Source organism: Acipenser ruthenus, chromosome 27 (genome assembly GCF_902713425.1).
Source record: "Acipenser ruthenus chromosome 27, fAciRut3.2 maternal haplotype, whole genome shotgun sequence".
NCBI classification, from domain to species: domain Eukaryota; kingdom Metazoa; phylum Chordata; class Actinopteri; order Acipenseriformes; family Acipenseridae; genus Acipenser; species Acipenser ruthenus.
Window position 1 is genome coordinate 24,872,968 of NC_081215.1, and position 20,461 is coordinate 24,893,428.

The following is a 20,461-nucleotide window of genomic DNA, read 5'->3' on the forward strand; positions in this document are numbered from 1 at the left end:
CCATGTCAAGAGAGGCCAACAGCGTAAAATTACAGGAAATATCTTCCTGCCTTCCTATGTAAAAATCAAATGCATGTGATTGTGCTAATCAGCATTTCCCCACTGACTTAATTCCCTCTGTATTCCTCCATTTACAGTGTAACACCTCCACTGTGCCCCCCTGCGTCTGACAACAGGTTTTCACAGGAGGTGCCGAGGAGCAGGTTCCTGAGTGATAATACCACCTGAGGGAGGTGTACAAATATGATGACTCTGCTTTTACAATGAGACCAGTGGCACACAGTCCATTTTAACATATGAAATCTCTTGAATTGTCCAGTGTTCTTTTTAAAGTGTTACAGACCAGTACACTCCAGGGATGGAAATACGACTCCCATTGCACAACCCCGCGAATGGACCCACCCCTGCATTCAGCTGTTCCGTGGATGAGATTCACATTCTAATCGCTCTAGTTGGAAGCCATAAGAGTGCTTTGCATCAGGAATTTGGTTACCCTGGAACAACTCACCTCGCCGGACGCCAAGAAAAAGCCACTCATTTGCAGACAACCTGCGTTCGCATTGCTCTGCATTTGCAAAGCAGGACTATTCAAACTGGTCCTATTCAAATCAGCCTTTCAAAAGCAGGTTGCATAATTAAAAAAGACTGGGTCAACGAGACAGGGCCAGTGGAGCACTTTATTAATGGTGTCTCGGTCTCGTTAGTGTCTTCAGAATAGAACGCTCACAAGCATTTTGGCAACCACGTATTCATAATATGATTTATTCATTTTGATATGAAAAAGTTTTCTCTTAAAAATGATCAGCCTAGAATATGTCAACTGTGAAGCAACATCTAATATCCAGTAGTATATTGCAACTATGCATAACAACTTTTTAAATTATGTGTCAGTACACATGCATTTACCAAATAACTACTATGTACATACACAGTAATTAGAGACACTTGATGTAAAGTGTCACTGGGGATTCTCGTTTGCATCAAGCAGGCCACCATGGCACAGTGTGTGGATTTTGAAGATTGAGTGCGGTTTCTTTTAGGCCCAAGAGTTCCAGACCAGCACAGCTGTGCCATGCAAGATACCCACAACTCATTTATTAGCTTTTAGTTCTTGAAGTCAGACACTGGAGAGTTCAAAATGTTACCTCGTTGTGTTCGAGATTCATTCAGCCAACACTGCAGTTCTGCCCACAGTCCCTGTGTTTCCGCACAACTGCCTGCAGCACCACACGGTATACACAACGATAAGCAGGACTTTATCGGAAGACAGTTCCATCTACCGCCAATGCTTTGAGTTTTAAAAACAAAAGACAAAGAAAAAAACAAAAACCGACAAAGGCCTTTACAGTCCACCTTTTAAAAAAAATCTTTTACTGAAGAACAATAAATCCTGACATGAAAGGTTTTGCTGAAGTGAACTTGCACTTGTGGGTAGAGCGTGGAACTAGGGGAAATAAAGAGACCGTGTAAAGATAAAACAAATTAGATTCCAGAACACACCTTCATTTTCAGGACCCATATTAATATTGCTAACTATTATATTAACTATTTAACATGAACAGGTTACAGAGACCACTCACAAAGAATTCATTATTATCTTTGTGAGGGGTAAGATAAACTAATACAACACAGGTGCGACGGAAGGAAATGTGCCATTTTGAAGCACGTACAGGCCAGTATTTTCATTTAATTAATTAGCGTTTGGATTCATAATTAAACGTGTCTTTAAGTGCCTATCAAATTGAAAGCTTGACATTTTCAAAGTTTTAATATTAATAGGAGCAATTTAGACGGTACACACAGTAGTAAGCAACACATACAATATTATGCTGGCTGTCATTTTTCACGCGTTACCCACAACCCCATGCAAACAACACGCTAACAGCACGGAATCTTGTATGTTCTACTTTCTTAAGTTCTAGTTTGTTTTAAAAGGTACACCGAGAGCAATGCACACTTCCCCTCTCGCCGGTAAAGAGAGCACTGCTCCTGTTCCACACGCCCACGCCCCATTAAAATGCACCGCATTCAGCTCTGCCACCCCCGGCTTTCTAGAGCCTGGCTTCAAAACAAGAGACGAGACGAAACTCTACAGGGGCTGTCTCGGACAAAACATTACATCTGGTCAATTTTTCTTCTGGCTAAAAGTAGCCATCTCAAGCAAAAACGCCAAATTCGTGACACAATGAAGGCTGCAAACACAAAAAAGATCGGCTGTCCAACTATGTGATACGTTCAAAAAACAAAACCAAAAAAACAGCCTGCCAAAATGAGTCATTGATAATGTCACGGGATACGACACGTTCCCAGAATGATGCGCTACACACAGTTACTGAAATGTCAATGGGCTAAGGGGCAGTTACTGGATACTGTATGCAAGCCAATATGCCACAGAACTTGAGTCCGGCTTTTTGAATGGAAGATTTCACCAAGCTGTGATAAACCGATTCCTCTCTTCCTTCACTGCCACATAAAGTACCATTTGAATTTCAGTTTTCAAAAACACATTTGAACAATAACAGATGACTTGCATCTTCCTTTACGAAGAGGTTTCGGATGACAGATCACAGGCTTGTGGTTTATGACACCTCTGAAAACCCAGGCCTTTTTAATGTCGGATAATGAGCTCCATGTCATCTATTAGTGTATCCAGCATATAAAATCAGAGGATGTGCTGAAGAGAAGGCTGATGAGGAGAGAAAAAACACACGCAGTTTCACTTAAGTTTCAACACTGGAATCTCTTATCTGTCATTACATCTCGATTATTACTGACATAGAAAACAATTGCACCTCCAAGCTTTGCCTCCTTCAGCGATACGCACAGCCAACAAAAATATATTAAAGACAACTCGGCAAATCGCGTACAGCAAACCACAATATCAAGAAAGCTGTCGCCTCACACATGCAAGCTGCTATCTGCAAGGATATTCAGAAGTTGAATATCACCGATGGCGCAGGGGTGTCGGATGCTTTGCCGAGATAAAAGCTATTGATAACGTGTCTTATTGTCACAGGAAAAAGATACACGTTTCGTTTCAGAAGTGACATGCAGCGGTGGAGCGTCAACAAAGCAGTGCAACCCCAGGCACTTCCCAGAAGGCGAACATCCAGGGGAACGGTAGAACCATACAGCATGTTTTAAGCTGCGATTCGCCTGTAGGCAGCCATGAGAAATAGATGAAACAGAACTGTGATATCCGTTATACCTGCTGGTGGGCCAAACGATTCCAGGTTAAGAGAGTTATCAGAACAAAGCTGTGAAGTAGGCCCACTCTCTCCTTATGCTGTTGAGCGGTTTTCAGCCATGACTGTTCATTGCATCCCTGTGGCATATTAATACATATGATTTAGAAGATATTTAATCATCATTTAGACCTAGGTGATAATGAGAAGCCAGCCCATCCCAGCCCGTGCCACAGTGTCAGTGATGGACTCCAGCTTCCTCCCTCATCGTTACCTTTTCAAATTTAAAAAATCTAACGGTATTCATTGCAACTGAAATGGAACTGATGACAAGGCATGGGTCATGTGCAGAGGCGACTGCAATCTGAGGGGGTGCACTTTTTCCAGAGGAAATTAAAGTAAAATGCTTCATGTGGTTCTTTTGTGAACAGATTTAACAAGAACAAAGAGATCCGGAGCACAGAAACAGGAGGGAAGGTGCTTCGAAACTTCTAAATAAATCGTAAAGTTGATGTTTCAAGGCAAAAGGACACTATATAAATGGAACGCAGACAAATACTACCTTAGTTTCTGAGACACATAAATTAGGGAATCAAATAGGAAATCCTTCCTTCCTGCAGCCTTCTGCATGCCCTGTCACACGGGGTTCATTTCTAGAATAGACCTATTAGGAAATGACCCCACATACCTGAAAAACTATGCCGTGCTCCCTCGCTATAAGGCTCTCAATTATAAGGCGCCTCGGATAGAACGCTCCTACAGCATGTCCCCCAATTCCCTATACTAGGGATTCATGCAATATTTCTACAGTAAATACAGTACCGGTGTTGTTCAAACTGTAAACAACTTCTCAGTCTAACTTCCGTTTCTGTCTCTCCCTTTTGATACAGTATCTGAACTGAAGAAAAGCTGCGCTGGCACTTTATAAATAACACAGACATCTTATATATAAATAAATAAATAAATAAATAGGCCTATTATGTGGTTAACTTTCCTAATGTATTTCCTTTTTTGCTGCAAGAGGAGCTGCAGCTTTCTCCGGGAGACGAGATGCTTCAGCCCCGCTCCGGCAGCCAAACCTGGGGCGATCCCATTCCCTCTCCCCCTCTCCTGACCTGCTCTCCTTCTCGCACTTCGTTTGCTTGTCTGTCGCTTCGAAATGAACTCCCGACCGCCGTTTAGCCAGGCTATTAATACTTTAAAAACTGCTAATTAAAATGATCCATGAGTGGGAATGTTACCTTTTTTTTTTTTTTTTTGTAAAAAATAGTGTTGCTTTATGCATGATTAATTCACAGAAAGTTTTGCTTCATTATAAGTGCATTATAGAGAGGGAGTTATTTTATTTTGTAGTTTAGTCAGATGTGTGTTGCTGTGTGTCCCACGGCGCACCCCATCCCCTCCCCTGGTTATAACGCTAATATTGTGTGTCCCCCGAGACCCACGTTATAGCAAAGGAGCACTGTAGTTAAAACTCTTAATTAAAAATACAAAAAACATTCTTTTTTTATTTATTTTAAACTAAAATGTCAACTTTGGCTCATTAGTCTTCTCGTTTTGATTTCACCCATCTACTGTACAGTACTTACTATATGCATTCAGATGTATGGTATCTATTGCCAGACTGGTACAGTCTAACCGTATAAATAAAATCCTACTTTAAAATCTCGAGGTACAGAAGGTCTGTCTGAGACAGAAGGGGTTAAACCAAAAGGCATTTACCTAACCAAATTCTGACAGTCCTGAGAGGCAAAAGGAGGATTGTTTTCTTCTCGTATTTAACCCTGTTTAGCTCATTTGCTTAGATCTGGCAATGATAACAGCACTTGGGAACACAAACAGGCAGAAGGCATTGTTTTTTGTTTGCTGGCTTCCTTAATAGACAGTCTATACTAAAAATCAGACACAAGAATTATTTCACATGGGAAAGGAACGATAAGAGAGCAATGTGCAATCTTCTGTGATACTGTACACTGCAAACACAGTTCATCGTTCATGATAAACACTCAGTGACTGTGTGGTTTGCTAATGCATTGCTATAACAAGCATGACAGAAGCTTGCATCCTCCAGCACAGCTGTAGCATGAAATATTTGATCAGTTTGATATACAGCACATCCACTGTACAGCACTTACATGTAGAGACAAAAGGCGTAATTTATATGAGGAAATCTCCCCCTCACATTGCAGCAGTTCTAAAATTTTTACTATTCAACAATGTATTTGTGTAATCACTAGTCAGTATAGAGTCCCCACAAGAACCCAGATTCTGATCATCTTAATAACTTGTGCTGAAGAATGTCCTTAGTGAGTTTCATCACGATTGGATAAGAGGTCCACTAGACATATACATATATATATATATAAAAACATAATGTTAAAACGTGTGATGCACAGACAAGACAGTTGGACGAACAGACAGCCTCCACACACCCGGAGATAATCTGTGCTGAAAAAAGGACCAGCATATTTCATCATAATTGGAGAAGCGGTTCTTTCGCTACTGATGTAAAAAAAAAAACAACAAGCAGAAAAACAGTGAGACAGACAGACAGCCTCCATATTCCACACGATTATGAAACATGAAATAACTTCTGCGAAAGATCCTTAGCTAGGTTGACGAGAACTGGACAAGAGATACAGTATGCAATAACAAACAAGCAGCTCTGTATTCACGGTTTTGTTTTCATCCATTGGATAGTATCAGTAAAACCGATAAGGTCTAATTTGTGTGCTGCTCTGTCATTTCATAGTGTAAAATCATGGTCATTTTAAAACTTCTCTATTCCTCACCACATACTGTATGAAGTCTTAAGAACAGATGTCTTACTTTGGGTTGGGTGATGCCTAGTATCTATGTGGTCCAATTGACTCATTTAATCCTTTGATGTTTTTGGTAAGCAGGACAGCAGGGTGGATCTGTACATTTCCAAAGGTCTCTTAACAGTTGCAGTGGACAGCTGTCCAGAAGAAAGTGTTTTTTGCATGTGTTCCTCTCTCTCTTTAAAGTGAGTTTATGTTCAAGCCTTACAGCAAGGTCTTTGTTCTTGACCTAGATCTAATTATGTAAAACATTGCACAGAGTTTTTAAAAACAGACGTCTGAAGGCTTTTTGGTTCAACAAAAATACAGGCTTAACCCTTTTTGCTTTTTTTTTTTACACTTGTGTAAGTGGGTGGTTAGTCAGATCTACACTAAGATTTATCATTGTTATTTTTTTTTTCCTCCATCAGAGTAAATTGAGCCAGCACACAATTCCCCAAGACAGGATTTATTTTTTGAAATAAATCACCATTTATTTTTGGCCTCGCATACATTTCCTTCCACAATATTTAATATGTTTGCAATACATAATGGCTACCCAAACCTTTGAAATAAACTTCCATCTAAGCTACTGATGCTGAGAAACAAAAGCATGAGTCACTGTAGTTCTTATTTAGTCATTTCCCCACTAAAATCGGATTATTAAAAGCCACTGGATATCAAAGTGGGCAGTTTCCTTTTCTAATCTCGGTATCTTTAGACATTGTCTTCTTGTTCGGTTGTCAGCAATATCTCACACTATGCCTTTAACCTGCTGTTCAGAACCATTAGGCATACTATATGCATGGACCTGTGTGTGTGTGTGTGTGAGAGCTGTGAGCTGTGTAATGCTACAGGAGTATAAGGAATACAGGTAGGACTAGATTTTAGCACCACTTCCAGAAATAACCATCAGGGGGTGCTGCAGTGTAGAATACAATGTGTCAACTTGTTGACCATTGATTCCTGTACAGGAATCAAACATAGAAATAAAAAAGTGTGGCAGCCCTTTAAAATAACAAGTGCAAAACCATAATGAATTCTAACTGAATACCACAGGAATAACACCTGAATATCTTCTGCATGCCTTATACATGTGAACAACATCATTTGTTATAAGGAATATGGAATGAATATGGGTAATTCAATCCCTATGGATGAACAGGGCTGAATGCAAAATGAATTGCTTTAGAAATTAGAGGAAGTGCAGAAGATATTCAGGTATTATTCCTGTGGTGTTCAGTCAGAATTCATTAGGAATTTGCAGCCATTACTTTAAAGTGCTACCAGAACTGTTAATTAGCAGTTGTGAAATGCAATATTAATCAAAAGGTATCAGAAATAGATACTGGTTTAAAATTAGTAGTAATTTGCAAAAACACTATATATATATATATATATATATATATATATATATATATATATATATATATATGTGTACAGTATCTTGGGTAATGTCTGTAATGTTTGACATATGGCACGATGTTCTCTTCAGGACTCCTTTGAAACAAGATCTTCAGTTCAGTGGGTTTTTCATGATAAATATTTGAAATAAAAATAAATAAATAAAATACAACTTTACATTTATTTAAGGATTAGAAAAAAAACCAGGGAGGTAGAAATCCCAGTTCACTAATGTAGTGTTCAACGCTTCTGCCAATAATTCCGTTTCTGTTAACAGTTCATTGCTGGTACAGTACATGCTATCTGTGCTTACTAGAGCGTCAGGCAATATCTAGAAATGTCTAGCTTCCAGGCACAGATACTGTAACAGAGCCACCAGAATGACATCAGTGGTGCGAGTTACCTCATACCTCATGGCTATATCATTATCATTAATGCTCCACACCCATAAGAGGAACAAGCAAGCTTTGAAACAGGGCAGTGTCCACTGCCAGCAGGTTCAAACCACAGTATTTCTTCAGAAACCTATTTTAAAAATCCATCAAAATACACAACCAGGAGAATTAAATGCCAACACCTTTGGCTTCAGTACCGTACTTCATAAGATCAGATACAGTAAGTACCATTTCTAGATGTAAAGCCAACACACTTATTAATATTACTAGCTACTATTAACACTCACTTTCAACACCTTAGCGCTGAAAGAGTGATATGATCGGTTTGAAAGAGGCTGTGTCAGCGATGCTTATAGGGGGAATTTGGGGTCACGTTTAGCAATAGACGGGTTGGTACCCCTTCTCTCTGCCAAAAAGTGCTGCAATGTTAAGTATGAAGTAAAAAGTCAGAAAGCTGCCAACTGCTCTGCGCCCCCTTACACACCACGCAGAGATACTGGCAGATGGAGGACCAGGGCTTGCCTGCTGTCAAAAATATGCTTTCAGTCTCTGCAAAACCAATACAAAAACACCCAGTTTGGTTAAATATTCACTGCCAAATTATTACTCTATCGCAATAGAGCACAGCAAATCCCCATATTAATTACAGCTGGCGAAAAAATGCTCTAAAGGGCAATTGGCTGTTCCTTAGAATGTTGTTTGACACAATATCTCAGAACCATTATCTGTGCTCACGGGCAATACAATTTAAGCTGCTAATCTGCTGAGTCATAAAATGTCACTCATTTGTTTAACTGGGAAAAAAACCCTAAAGACATACAGAGGCTTAATATTTCATTTCACACTTTCAGCACCAGCAGAGACTGCAGCTGGTTGCTTATACTGTACGTTGGCATACTAGGTTCTCATAGGTTTGCAAAGGAAACTCTTTGTTTGTCATGGAAGGGGGTGGATTTATACAATTCAGTACATAGTAAGTATGCCTAATAACATAGTAATCATGTGTAAGTACACATGTATTTACTAAGTAACTACTATGGGCAGCAGTGTGGAGCAGTGGTTAGGGCTCTGGACTCTTGACCGGAGGGTCGTGGGTTCAATCCCCAGTGGGGGACACTGCTGTTGTACCCTTGAGCAAGGTACTTTACCTAGATTGCTCCAGTAAAAACCCAACTGTATAAATGGGGAATTGTATGTAAAAATAACGTGATATCTTGTAACAATTGTAAGTCGCCCTGGATAAGGGCGTCTGCTAAGAAACAAATAATAATAATAATAATAATACTACTATGTACCGCACGCCACCTTAATTGTTACATCATCTAGATGTCTTAAAATATCTCTACGACCCTTCTTATCATCACCATTCTGCACCACTTGCCCACATTTTTGTTTTTGCAAAGCACAGATAAAACCCAGATCTCTACCTCAAACCTGCAGCAGAGGTTATGTAGGGAACAGAGACCAAAAGACTCCCTGAATACAACACAGCAGAGCCTGAATACAACACCTCAATGAGACATGGCCTTCAATAGCCACAGAGACAGGCAGCGGAACCCTCAATAGCATTGAGGCAGCGTTTCAGCAGGTGGACACATTCCACAGCAGCCCAACTAAAAGCAAGCCATCTGTGTTCACATTAGCCACTATACAGGTCCCACCCGGTGTATAGAACAACTTACATTTGTACAGAAAAAACTTAAACCCTGTAGAATGCATCTACATAAGCTTCTTATCGACCCACTGTTTGCTGACTGCAAATAAGTAAATTATATTAGTCAATAGTGGTAATTCATGTTGAAAATACATTATAGAACAGTGCACAGCATACAATCTAGCACAGCTGTCAGTCTCGACTGGAGAGCCGCCAGTCTGGATGGCAGAGAGTGTGGGCATGTCAGATGGCTCCACTGCCATGCCTGGCTAGAACTGTTCGTGACCGTTAAGAACCCTGCCAACTATTAGAACAAAACTCAGGACATGCAACAAAAGAAAGAACATTCTAGGACTATTGATATATCCAGGATCAGAGATAGGCAGCTCCAGTCCTGCAGGATTATTCCATTTCAGGTTTAACAGGTATCCTTCTTAGGCTGAAGTGATTCAATTTGATAGTAAAAGGACATGGCTGGAACAACACTGCCCCACCCTGTTCAAGATCATCTTTTAAAACAATAAGGCATGATGCACCTTGTTAAAATACAAAGCATACCCGGATGCATGGGTATATTTACAATAAGCTTAGGCTAAAGAATAAAGGCTTTAGTAAAACGGGATGACCTTTCACCTCTAGAAATCAATGAATAACCGCAGAGTGTTTTTCAACCACATCAGATCCGAGTGCAAGGCTTCCATGAATCAAGGTCAGTAATGCGTTACTAAGTGGAGGTGGTTACATTTTTCAGCAATACCATTAAGCACAATTAAAGCCCATTAGCTTTAGGCCATTTATGCTTTTCGGTAATTCAGTACGGTCTGTGCGCTGGATTTGCTGCCTGCAGTGCTTTAATTTCTAAGTGAATGTAACAGATGCAGACGTTTAAAGCATTAGTGCGCTGGAGAATAGTTTCCGTACACCTGGGGAGAAGTACTAGAGCTACAGTAAAAGAACAGGTTCATTTTAAACAAATAAACAGGACCAGAGACACTGCCTGGCCACTTTATTAGGACATGTCCACTCGGTCGGAGTGAGGCATCCTGGTATAGCCTTGGTACCTTGATTCCTCTGGAAGGCTGAAAGAATGCTCATTGCTGTCGTTTACTTAGGCATCATTGTGGATCAAGTCCATCCACGTTAACTCTGACAGTGAAGGCTACTGTCAAGATGACGATGATGCATCCATCCGCCATGCCAGAATTGTGTAGGAATGGTTTGAGGAGCATGGCACAGATTCAAGGGACCTTCCACGTCTTCCTACCTCTCTGAGCTGATAACCATCCCTCGAGACAACAGCCCCCCTGTGGAGTCCGTTCCATGCTGTGATCGGGACAAACTGTGTCCCAGCAATGATGCTCTCCACCATGGAAGGCTTCAGGAAAATAACAGAACTTGAATTTAGTTCTGATTAAGATAATTATACTGTACATTATTCAGGCTGTCAGACAGTTGGAAGTATTTCAATAGCAGATTTTGAAAACAGATGTTCACAAACCAGTAGAACAGTGTAAAAAAAAAAAAAAGGTCCTAAAAATAAAGATCAAAATAAAAGAACTCTAAAAAGTAGCTTGCAGTTCAAAGGCAATTCTATTTCAATTACGTCTCAGTTAAAATCTGTAAACTCAATGTGTTAACTGGGTTAGCTCAACATGCAGTTCAATGCAACTCTGCAGGATGCATCAACTGAAAACACAGCTTATTGTTTATGGGGACTTCCACCCACCTGATTTACAGTGGAGACTTGTTTTTGGGATGTACAAGGGTTAGGGCTGGAGAATTTAGCAAGGACATAGTTTTGTTCACCTGTATTGTTATTTAAACTATAGGACACAGGGACCACATGCTCATCCCTATAAAATGATTATCTTACCAGCTGGACAGCACAAACCTTACCAAGTAGACAGGGCCTGGGCTAAGCGCTTCAACGCGTGTGCTGCAACATTGTCGCCTCAAGATGTACAGTATTGGGTGAAATACGTGTGTCCTCTGTCCCATGTGGAAACAAGGTAGCATAACTCTGGTCGTGCATAAATGAACATCATTAAATACAATCTGATACTCAATGACTGCCACGCATCCTGGAGTGTATAAGTTGACCATGAAATGTATTTTGTGTTTTGTTGTTTTCTCCCCATTGCCAAAGCAGGTGTCAATAAAAATCAGACTGGTTGAATAAACACAACACACACACACTGCACTACACCAGGATGCCTCACCATTTATAAAAATGAACAAAGCATTTTCCATGCGGCCCAATCTACGGTTTAGGCGATTTTAACTACTACACAAGAAGGGCTGTAAACCAGTTAATACCCCTTCAATTATGTTATATATCCCAGTTCACGTGATAAAAAAAAGCATGTCATTTAAGAGAAAAAAGGAAACCGGCGCAATTACAGAAAGTGTGATTAGAGAATTCGTTTTTTGATCTTACTACATTAAAATGAATCATTCCTTAACCATTACAGCACAGCAGTAAATAGTTCCCAATGTCCTGGTGCCTAGGTATAGAACAACGTTCTACTTTCTGGTAGAAGAACAATTGTTTTATATAACAATTTATTATCTGAACAATATTTTTTAATAGCAACACTCTCAAAGCTACAGGCTAATGCTTTTTTTTAAAAGTAGACACTTTAAACTGATTTTTGACTAGACAGTGTCCACATTATGCAAATTCTATTGCAATGAATATCCATAACAGGCTCGAAAGCAAAAGGATTAATGACAACCTGTGTCACCCCAAAGGACCTCAAAGTGTCCAATTCTCCAAGGAGTGTAGAAAACCCTGCACTGTAATCCTGTATTCAGGCCTTTGCAGATGGGCAGCTGCTTAATTTACTCTGCCATGTGCACATGCACACCTCCACACACACATACAAAAGATCCAATTGTTCCTTAGAGACAAAGAATACCAGGGAGCTTTGTCATCCTTCCACTGTTCTGTTTTTACAGTTCTTCCATACCATTCCCCAGGGAAAAAAAACAACTATATATTATAGATAGATAGGACACAAGTTTGCTCTGTACTGAAACAGCTAGCTTGTTTTGCAATTCAATGACTACTCTTTAATTTTCTGTACACCCCAAAACCATTCAAAATCAACCAGGAGGAATGCAAACTACATGACTGGATATGGCGAGAGGAATATGCTATTGCTGTAACTGGCTGGCTGATTCAGAAACACTGGCGGTAACTGCAACAGTGACATTTGGGTAGCTGTACACTATAAATTAATTACATTCTGACGCAATGGTCTGCGTTACAAGGCAAGCAAAGGTTAAAAGCATTGAAATTAAAAAAAAAGAAACTGTTATAGTCATTTGAAGCAAGCAGCATTATTACTGTTATTAGCACATTAATCATTTGAGACTACTACTGGTTGTGTGTTACTTAAAAGTTCCATTACCAGACAGTTATTTCTATTTAAAAAAAACTCTTTACTTTGTACAGGTAGGAAACTACTCTTGTCTGCATTTTTATACAAAAAAGGGTAGATGGTTGTGCAAGAGGAGTGAAAAAGGGGTCTCTTCACAACAGATATTGCATAGCTCAATTTGAAATTGAAAGCGGAAAATGATCTGTGTAGCAGGGGAGAAAAGACGACTCCCATTGCATAGCACTTTGATCCATTGCACAGCAGTTTCATAAGACACACTTGAGCTCGTTAGCTACACACTGTGGCCAATCAAGCTGGTATTAAAACCAGGAATGGGTGGAGTCGTCTTATTTCCATCCTTGTCTGTTTTTCTACTTGATCTTTTTTTTTTTTTACTACAGATGTCAAGATTCAGACAAAGAAACTGAAGTCTCACCCTGCTGTTTTCCACAGTAAATACAATGATGAACCACTAACGTACAGTTAAGTGTTCCTGACTAACTGTCACAGCTTGTACTGAGTATGCATGAAAGATCACCTGACCTGCGCTGTTATGGGGATGGGTGTGGCCTGATGTCTCGGACCACAGTCGTCAGATTCCCTCTTTTGTCAACTCAGATATAAAGAAGTATGCAGTAGAATACATCAAGAAGTTTAAAAGAAGGTGGGTGTAACGTAGGCCACGTCGCCCACATGCGCAGCAAGACCACAGAAATAAGCTTGCATTTAGAATTTCCCCACAGTAATAAGTATGCACCCTTCTAGTTTTCCCTAGTAAAAACATACCATGACTATTAAAAGTTTATGACTATAAACTTTTATAAGACAAGGAACTGGAAACGGCTGAACTTGAATAAACCTTTTCAAGCTTGTTTTTAACCAAATTGTCAATTAATTGTCAAGATGTCAATTTAGGAAGAAAGGAACATTTATTTAAGGGCTAGGGTTGGGGAAACTGTTCTATACTTATGGATGTTAAAGAAGCCAACATCAGCCTTTCAAGAATATAAAACTACACAAGCACATATAGGACCAAGCTTCTAGGTTTGCGACATGTGTCGGGCCTTATAACATCATAACAAATTAAATACACATGCAAAGTATTTTTTTTTTTTTTTTTTTTTTTTTTATGTTGGTGCTTGCATCCCTGGACTTTATCAGATATGTAATAAATCTCAAGGTCAATACTGCTACAGTAGCATCAATCTTTCAGAGCAATGAAGTTGCCATATAACATCAGTGACTCGCATCTTAAAACAGCAGCCTTTGAAACCGACTGTCACATCGGGCTCCAGACATGCTTGTCTTTCACTTTTGTATTTATCAGGCTGAGCTGCAGAGGTGAAGACACTGGTAGTTTCATTTAAAAATCCGACAAAACTCATCCTAATGCATGCACTGTATCTACAGCTATGGTTTAGCATCACCTAGAATTTTAGGATTTAGACATAATTCAAATTAAAATGACATTGTGAACATAATTTAGATTTTTTATGTAATCAAAGAATACAAATTATAAAATAGCAAAAAAGTCTCCCGGAAGCCATCATAGTTGTACAGTACTTCATGTTAGATTTTGATATGTCACTTTAAAAATGGTCAGGTTTTTTTTTTAGTATATGGAAAACTACAAAGCGGTATGTAATTCAGTATGTTAACGTAACATTATTCAGCAGGTTTCATTCGACTTTATGAAGCAAAATTTGTTAATTCTATAGGGTGATGCAAAACCTTTGGCCATAGCTGTGTGTGTGCATTTACTGCATGGTGCTGCTGTTCAATATACTGAATGCAGCTTTTACTGTAGCAACCTACAGCTTTAGTACAGGCATCTGGAATGATATGAAAAACACTGAGCTGCTGAGAAGCCAGAAAATGTGTGAGAAACAGTGATCGCACTTAATGCGTTCTTCACACATGAGATATGCGTGCTAAATGGATCATGCATGAAGGTTGTTTTGGTTTGTGCGCTTATCTTTTTTAGAAACCTGTTTAAAATGTGGTTACATAGGTTAAAGTTTGCTCAATTGTTATAACGAGGCTTATTGGACAAAAAATAAATAAATTCTTAAAGGTGTCCTTGCATCCTGTGTGAGTATTCTGTTGGACCAGCATTCTCATTGCATACAGTGTCTCATTTATCTATCTCTCTATCATTCTATGAAATCAGTCAAGTTATGGAGGAAAAGGGTTTTAGAAAATTTAGTCAGAAACTAGAGTAAAACAGATAATAACCAATGGATATTGCAGCTTTAAAATGTCAGAATCCACCTTGCCCTTAAAAATCGCTAAGCTGCCCCAGAGTATTCCTTGTTCTGTATGTGACGTCAGAGCGTGGACTTCTTTTGTGACTGAAATCCATAAAGAATCCACAGCAAACTTAAATTTTCCAACATTGCGACAGCTTTGTACAAAAGATAGAAAAGGCTCTATCAGTATTGAGGAAGGGCAAAAGAATCAGAGAGACAGATAACCCATACTCACGCCTACAAGTGTTTATATAGCCAAATTGGGAACCTCCCAATGTAGTTTATTATTTAGTTGTACCAACAAACGCACCTGGGTCCCAGCTCACTTTATTTTGTCTCTTCAGTAGCTGGGTGTAACCCGTCCTGATTTATAGACATGGCGCTGCCTCAATAAAGACAGGATTTGGCTCTTTGTGTTTTGAAATCAGTCAAAAGCCACTAGTTGAATATAAACTGCAGCAGTTCTAAGTATTTGCTTACCTAATCCATCTAGTCAAGCCAACATATTGCCTCACGTATTGGTTATAGATTTAGCTTAGGTACAGTAACTGCCAGCCAAGACTGCAAGTTTTCATAAAAAAAAACCAGATTAGATTAAAATAAAGTCAGTAAAATAAAAATAAAAAAAAAACACAATGATGCTTTTTTTTTTTCTTTTATTGTCATCATTTGCAAAATCAGTCAAGGCAAATTTCAAAACGTGGATGTTAGATTGTGTTTCTCAATGATTTTATGCACATCTTCACTTCTTGCTTGTACACACCCACGCGTTTTGTGGCCTGGACGATTTTGTATTTTTTTTTGACAGATTGCATTATTGCTAAAATGTTTAGGCTTTAGTTACAGGTTAACTTTGAGGGCCATGCCGAGTAAATATTAGACCCTTTTCATGCCCTTCGCTGTCCCACGCTTAGTTTTCATGAAACTAAAAGTTGCCTCAGTGATTCGTTTTATCTGTCATGGCATTTAATATGTTTCGATCGTACATGAATGGGGTAACGGTGAAATAATGGTCCGTTCATTTCAAAGACCTGAAGACTGACTGAGCAGCCTGGAATTAAAATCAGGCCAGTTTAAAAAAGGTTTCAAATTCTCAGTGGGACACAAAACAGTGCTCAGGCCTCAGTTTGTTTTTTTCAATGTTAACATTTCACTTAAAAAGTCTTTCTGGCGGTCTTCATTCTTTGAGGATGATGTCTAGTTGTAAAGCTTATCAAATAATTACCTCACTTTAAGCTTTGTGTGTCTCCCCAGGCCACCATATACAATTGTACACATACAATCCAAATGAATTGTTTAAAAGAAAATACAGCACTTCAAACTGTCCATTCTTACAGAAGAAGAGCTTTCCAAATGTTACATGTTATATACTAAAGAAACAAGCTGCTTCTATTTAGACTGCGTGCTCCTCCAGAACACACACACACACACACACACACACACACACACACACACTGATTGCTTTCAAAGGGCACTCTTTAAACGGAACATGTTTCAGATTGCCAGGGCTCAGTGATATAAAAGCAGTGCCCAAAAAATCATTATCAAGCGTGCCCTACGTGCAGAAGCTTTTTAATATTCTACTAATATAAATATTCTGCTGGGATTGGAGATTGTGCACATGACACAACATTAACAGACTGCATTAAAAGCAATTTCTATTGTTTGGGTGGAGACCAAATCAAATCAATCTAGTAAAATGATGAATGCCACATTGTTCTATTAAAGAGTCCTGATTATGCAAGGCACTCTGAAAAACACGGGGTGTCAGCATTTCAAGGATGGAATAAGACTCCCATTGCATAGCAGTTTGATACATTCCTGGTTTTACTGCGAGTTTCAAAATATCCTTACTTACACTTTTGCATTGTCTATTGTTATGTACCATACACATTTTTTTTGTTTGTTTTAAACACCACATCTACATTCTATGAGCCCACTCTCATACTGTTCCAGCACAATATAAACGCACTGGGAGTGTAATCAAACGGGGCAGCAGTCCAAACGTAGTATTGGTTATTTAAAAAAGACCCTGTTACACCCAAAGATGACCGCAAATGTTACATTCTTTTTCCTTTTAGGTCAGAGTTGGTATTCTGCATTGTTATTTGTAATATTTTGTTCTGTAACTTAAGATACAGAAATGTGGCAACAATGATCCAATGTAACTTAATAACTCAGGGACAAAGTGTTCTAGGCAAGCAAGCTTTTTCGCACAGGCAGGCTTCAGTTCCTTTGGGAATATTTGTTCTTTCTTCTTGGGAGGCTTTAAGTTTAATTCAACAATCAATTTGAACCTCGTGGTTTGTTATTTTATATTTATCAATTGCACAGTTTTGCATGTCCGCTTCCAAACCTGTTTTCATTCATAGCTATATCATTCTTTGACAGTTTCTCAAAACTTCCTGCAACACAAACATAACAAATCAGTTTCCTGGCAGTAAAGAATTCCTCAGTTCAACTGACAAACAAGTTACAGCATTCTCTGTGTACTCCTGAAAGTTCCCAGTGCTTTGACACATGCTTAAAATACTAGCGACACAGTAGTATTTAAGCAAGCGTGGGCTTAGCCTACCAATGAGACAATCTTGAATAATTAGATCACAGTTCGAGGATTTTCAAAAGATAGCTTCCTGACATCAGCAATCTGAACTTTCTCTTCAGAACACCTGGCCACACTGAACAAAACACCCAGTGCTTTGGGAAAAAGGTGTGTGTGTGTGTGTGTGTGTGCGCGCGCGCAAGTATCACTTACCTTCTTCCAAAGAATCTGATCCCGGTGAAGGTTTTGGTGCTGTGGCGGCGAACGATGGTCACTTTTTCGCTCTCTGCAAAGGAGGGCAGGTCAGAGTTGGAAGAGGAAGCAGAGGTCAAGGTCACCGCTTCCTCCAAATCCTTCAGGTTTTCACTGCTTGCCCCCTGTTGTACATTTGGTGGCTGCTGTTGCTGCTGATCCATTTTCCCCCTCAATTGTATTATTCTTATGAAAATATGGTCCTTTTCATATAGTCCTCATTTGGAATGTATAACAGTTTCACTATTTACAGTATATAAATCCAGTGCAGTGTTGTAATATTAAAACAAATCAACAGTTAGCTACTTATTTTCCCCATTTTATTCTATATGCATCTTCAAACCAAAAAACAGACTTTCCATTCTGTGGAATAAAATATATCCAGGGATACTGTATCCTGCATTCCAGTCCCAGGCACCACCAGGAAGCTAAAGACTCAACATTGAGACCAAACTTCTGTGTCCATTTCCAGTGCTTCTGTTTGTGCTGCAGGGTTCAGGGCTCAGGGCAGCACTGCCTGCTGCGGGCTCTCCCTCCTCTATCTCATGTTAATCTCTCGCTCTTCTTTCCTTCTTGTTTTGCATTCTCCCTGCTGGAATGCCAAAGTCTTCATGCTCCCTGGCTGTCTTTCTGCAACTATCCAGGAAGTGTCAAACAGACATGTAGCGCACACAGGACCCAAACGTAGGTGCCTTTAAATCTGCCTTCTCTCTCTCTCTCTCTCTCTCTCTCTCTCTCTCTCTCTCTCTCTCTCTCTCTCTCTCTATTAACCCAGGGTAAAAGGAGGTTGTAGTTCCATCTGCTGGCCAGACATGGAAATGCAAGCGGATTAATTTTTTTTTTTTTTTTTTTTAAAGGATGAAAACAGATTTGTGGAGTTGATGTACGGACATGACTGTTTTCTCAGTCACCTTGAACTGATCAGAGGGGTGTGTACCATGTTTCCCTAATGCAAATTGAAATATCTGCTTCTGGGCTGGTCCCTGCTTCCTAATGTTTAGATAACATGCACGTTTTAGGTGCTGTCTGCAGAGAAGAGACTTGTGAAAAAAAAAAGAGATGTGTCCTCTCTTTTTCTAGTTTACAAGAGGCAGGTTATTCCTGATTTCCAGGTATTGCCCCACTTTGCATGGAAATAATGCTTTCAAATCGATCGTCTCGAGATCATTACAGACAACTGCACTGGGACTTCACAATGCATTGTTTAAATAAAACTATTCTTAGCATCTGTATGGCTAAACCCCCCCACCCACCACCGGGCTGAAAGAAACACCCTTCCTGTAGAATCCTGCTCCAAAAATGCAATAAATCACCCTGCAGGTAAATGCTGTAAATATGGGTGCACCAATAAACTGAGGTCTCCTTACATGAGACAGTCCTGATGAGCCACTTTGTACTGTAATAAAATGCAATCAGAAAAAAAAAAAAAAAAATGATGTACTATTCTGTTTAAAAGGGGGAACATTTTATATTCATGAATTGCTTTGCCATTGGTTAAAGGAGCACTTGATAGCAGCACTGAATACTTTTGCTCATGGTGTCACAATCTAAGCATTCCTCCTATCACAATAAGAGATCTTGTTTTAAAAGAAGTATCACGATTGCACCCAAACATAGAAACATTATTTCTGCCACCCCCATCCCCCTAATCTGCAAATTTGGCGTGGCCCCTTTAAGAAGGAGAGTGAGTCTGTGCTGGCAGGAAGTGGTTAAAAGAGACTTGTTCTATTATTCACTTCAAATAGGCAGTGATTGCAATACTGGCATCCTGCCTCAGGTACCTATTCCACACCCTGGTGTTATGGACAAACTAGGACTCCAGTAGGGAAGTGCAAGACATATTCCCCTTTCATAGTGTACATGCAGTCATATGGTAGCCCTAGATATTGATAGATAGATAGGCTTGCTGGACCAGGGTCTGTAGCTTTAACAAGTCAAACTTCCTTTAGACATCTACCAGTAGCTGCGTCTTACATGTGTTACATGGTTTATCAGAGCTGTTGAGGCGGACAGAAAAAAAGTGTTAACATTGTTTCTTTGCAAAGCTGTACAGTTCAACCCTTGCACTGCCTAATGCCAGTGCTAATTCCCCACTGAGCCACACTTTTGTTCTACTGTTTCCACAGCTTGTGTTTAACTTGTCTTTGCCCTGTTGTTGCCGATTCCTGGGCTATCAGTAAAGAAGTGATTTGAAGCAGAAATCTAATGTTCATAACGTTTGGCGCACGAGTTGTTTGTTTGTTGAAAAAGGCTGCTCCTGACACCCAACTGCTGTGAGCAAGACGCTGTTCAGGGCAGCGGCAGAGTTAGATTGGGAAGATGGCTCTCCATTTCAGATGCCTGTTGAGTTCCATCACAAACAGCAGCGAAAAACAAAAGGAGCAATTAGAAACTAAAACAAGCAACTGTACCTGCTGGGTTCTCGCATAAAGTGTCAAAGTGTTTTGGACACAGCTAAAGCATGAATAACGCAATAGCAACACAAAACACAAGAGCGCTTTGTTGAATAGTGGTCCATGTTTAATTCATCAGGCCAGTATGAAGAAGGGTTAAAGAGTCGTGCGTGAAAACTGGAACAGCTACCATATGATCGGAC

The 20,461-nt window shown here is 39.6% G+C and overlaps 1 protein-coding gene across 4 annotated transcripts in view; it reads right to left on the reverse strand.

Annotated features, from left to right (window-relative positions):
* Positions 1 to 20,461, reverse strand: part of LOC117432408 (diacylglycerol kinase zeta-like) — a 121,696-nt gene that overhangs the window by 80,651 nt on the left and 20,584 nt on the right. For 2 of the 4 annotated variants that reach the window (XM_059002548.1, XM_059002547.1), the window contains exon 1: positions 17,827 to 18,548. The exons of the other annotated variants lie outside the window; for them this stretch is intronic. In XM_059002548.1, coding sequence (XP_058858531.1) covers positions 17,827 to 18,029 — 203 coding nt within the window. In that variant the 5' untranslated portion in view covers positions 18,030 to 18,548. Of the gene's footprint in view, positions 1 to 17,826; positions 18,549 to 20,461 lie in introns of those variants that run through there. 4 annotated transcript variants of the gene reach the window in all.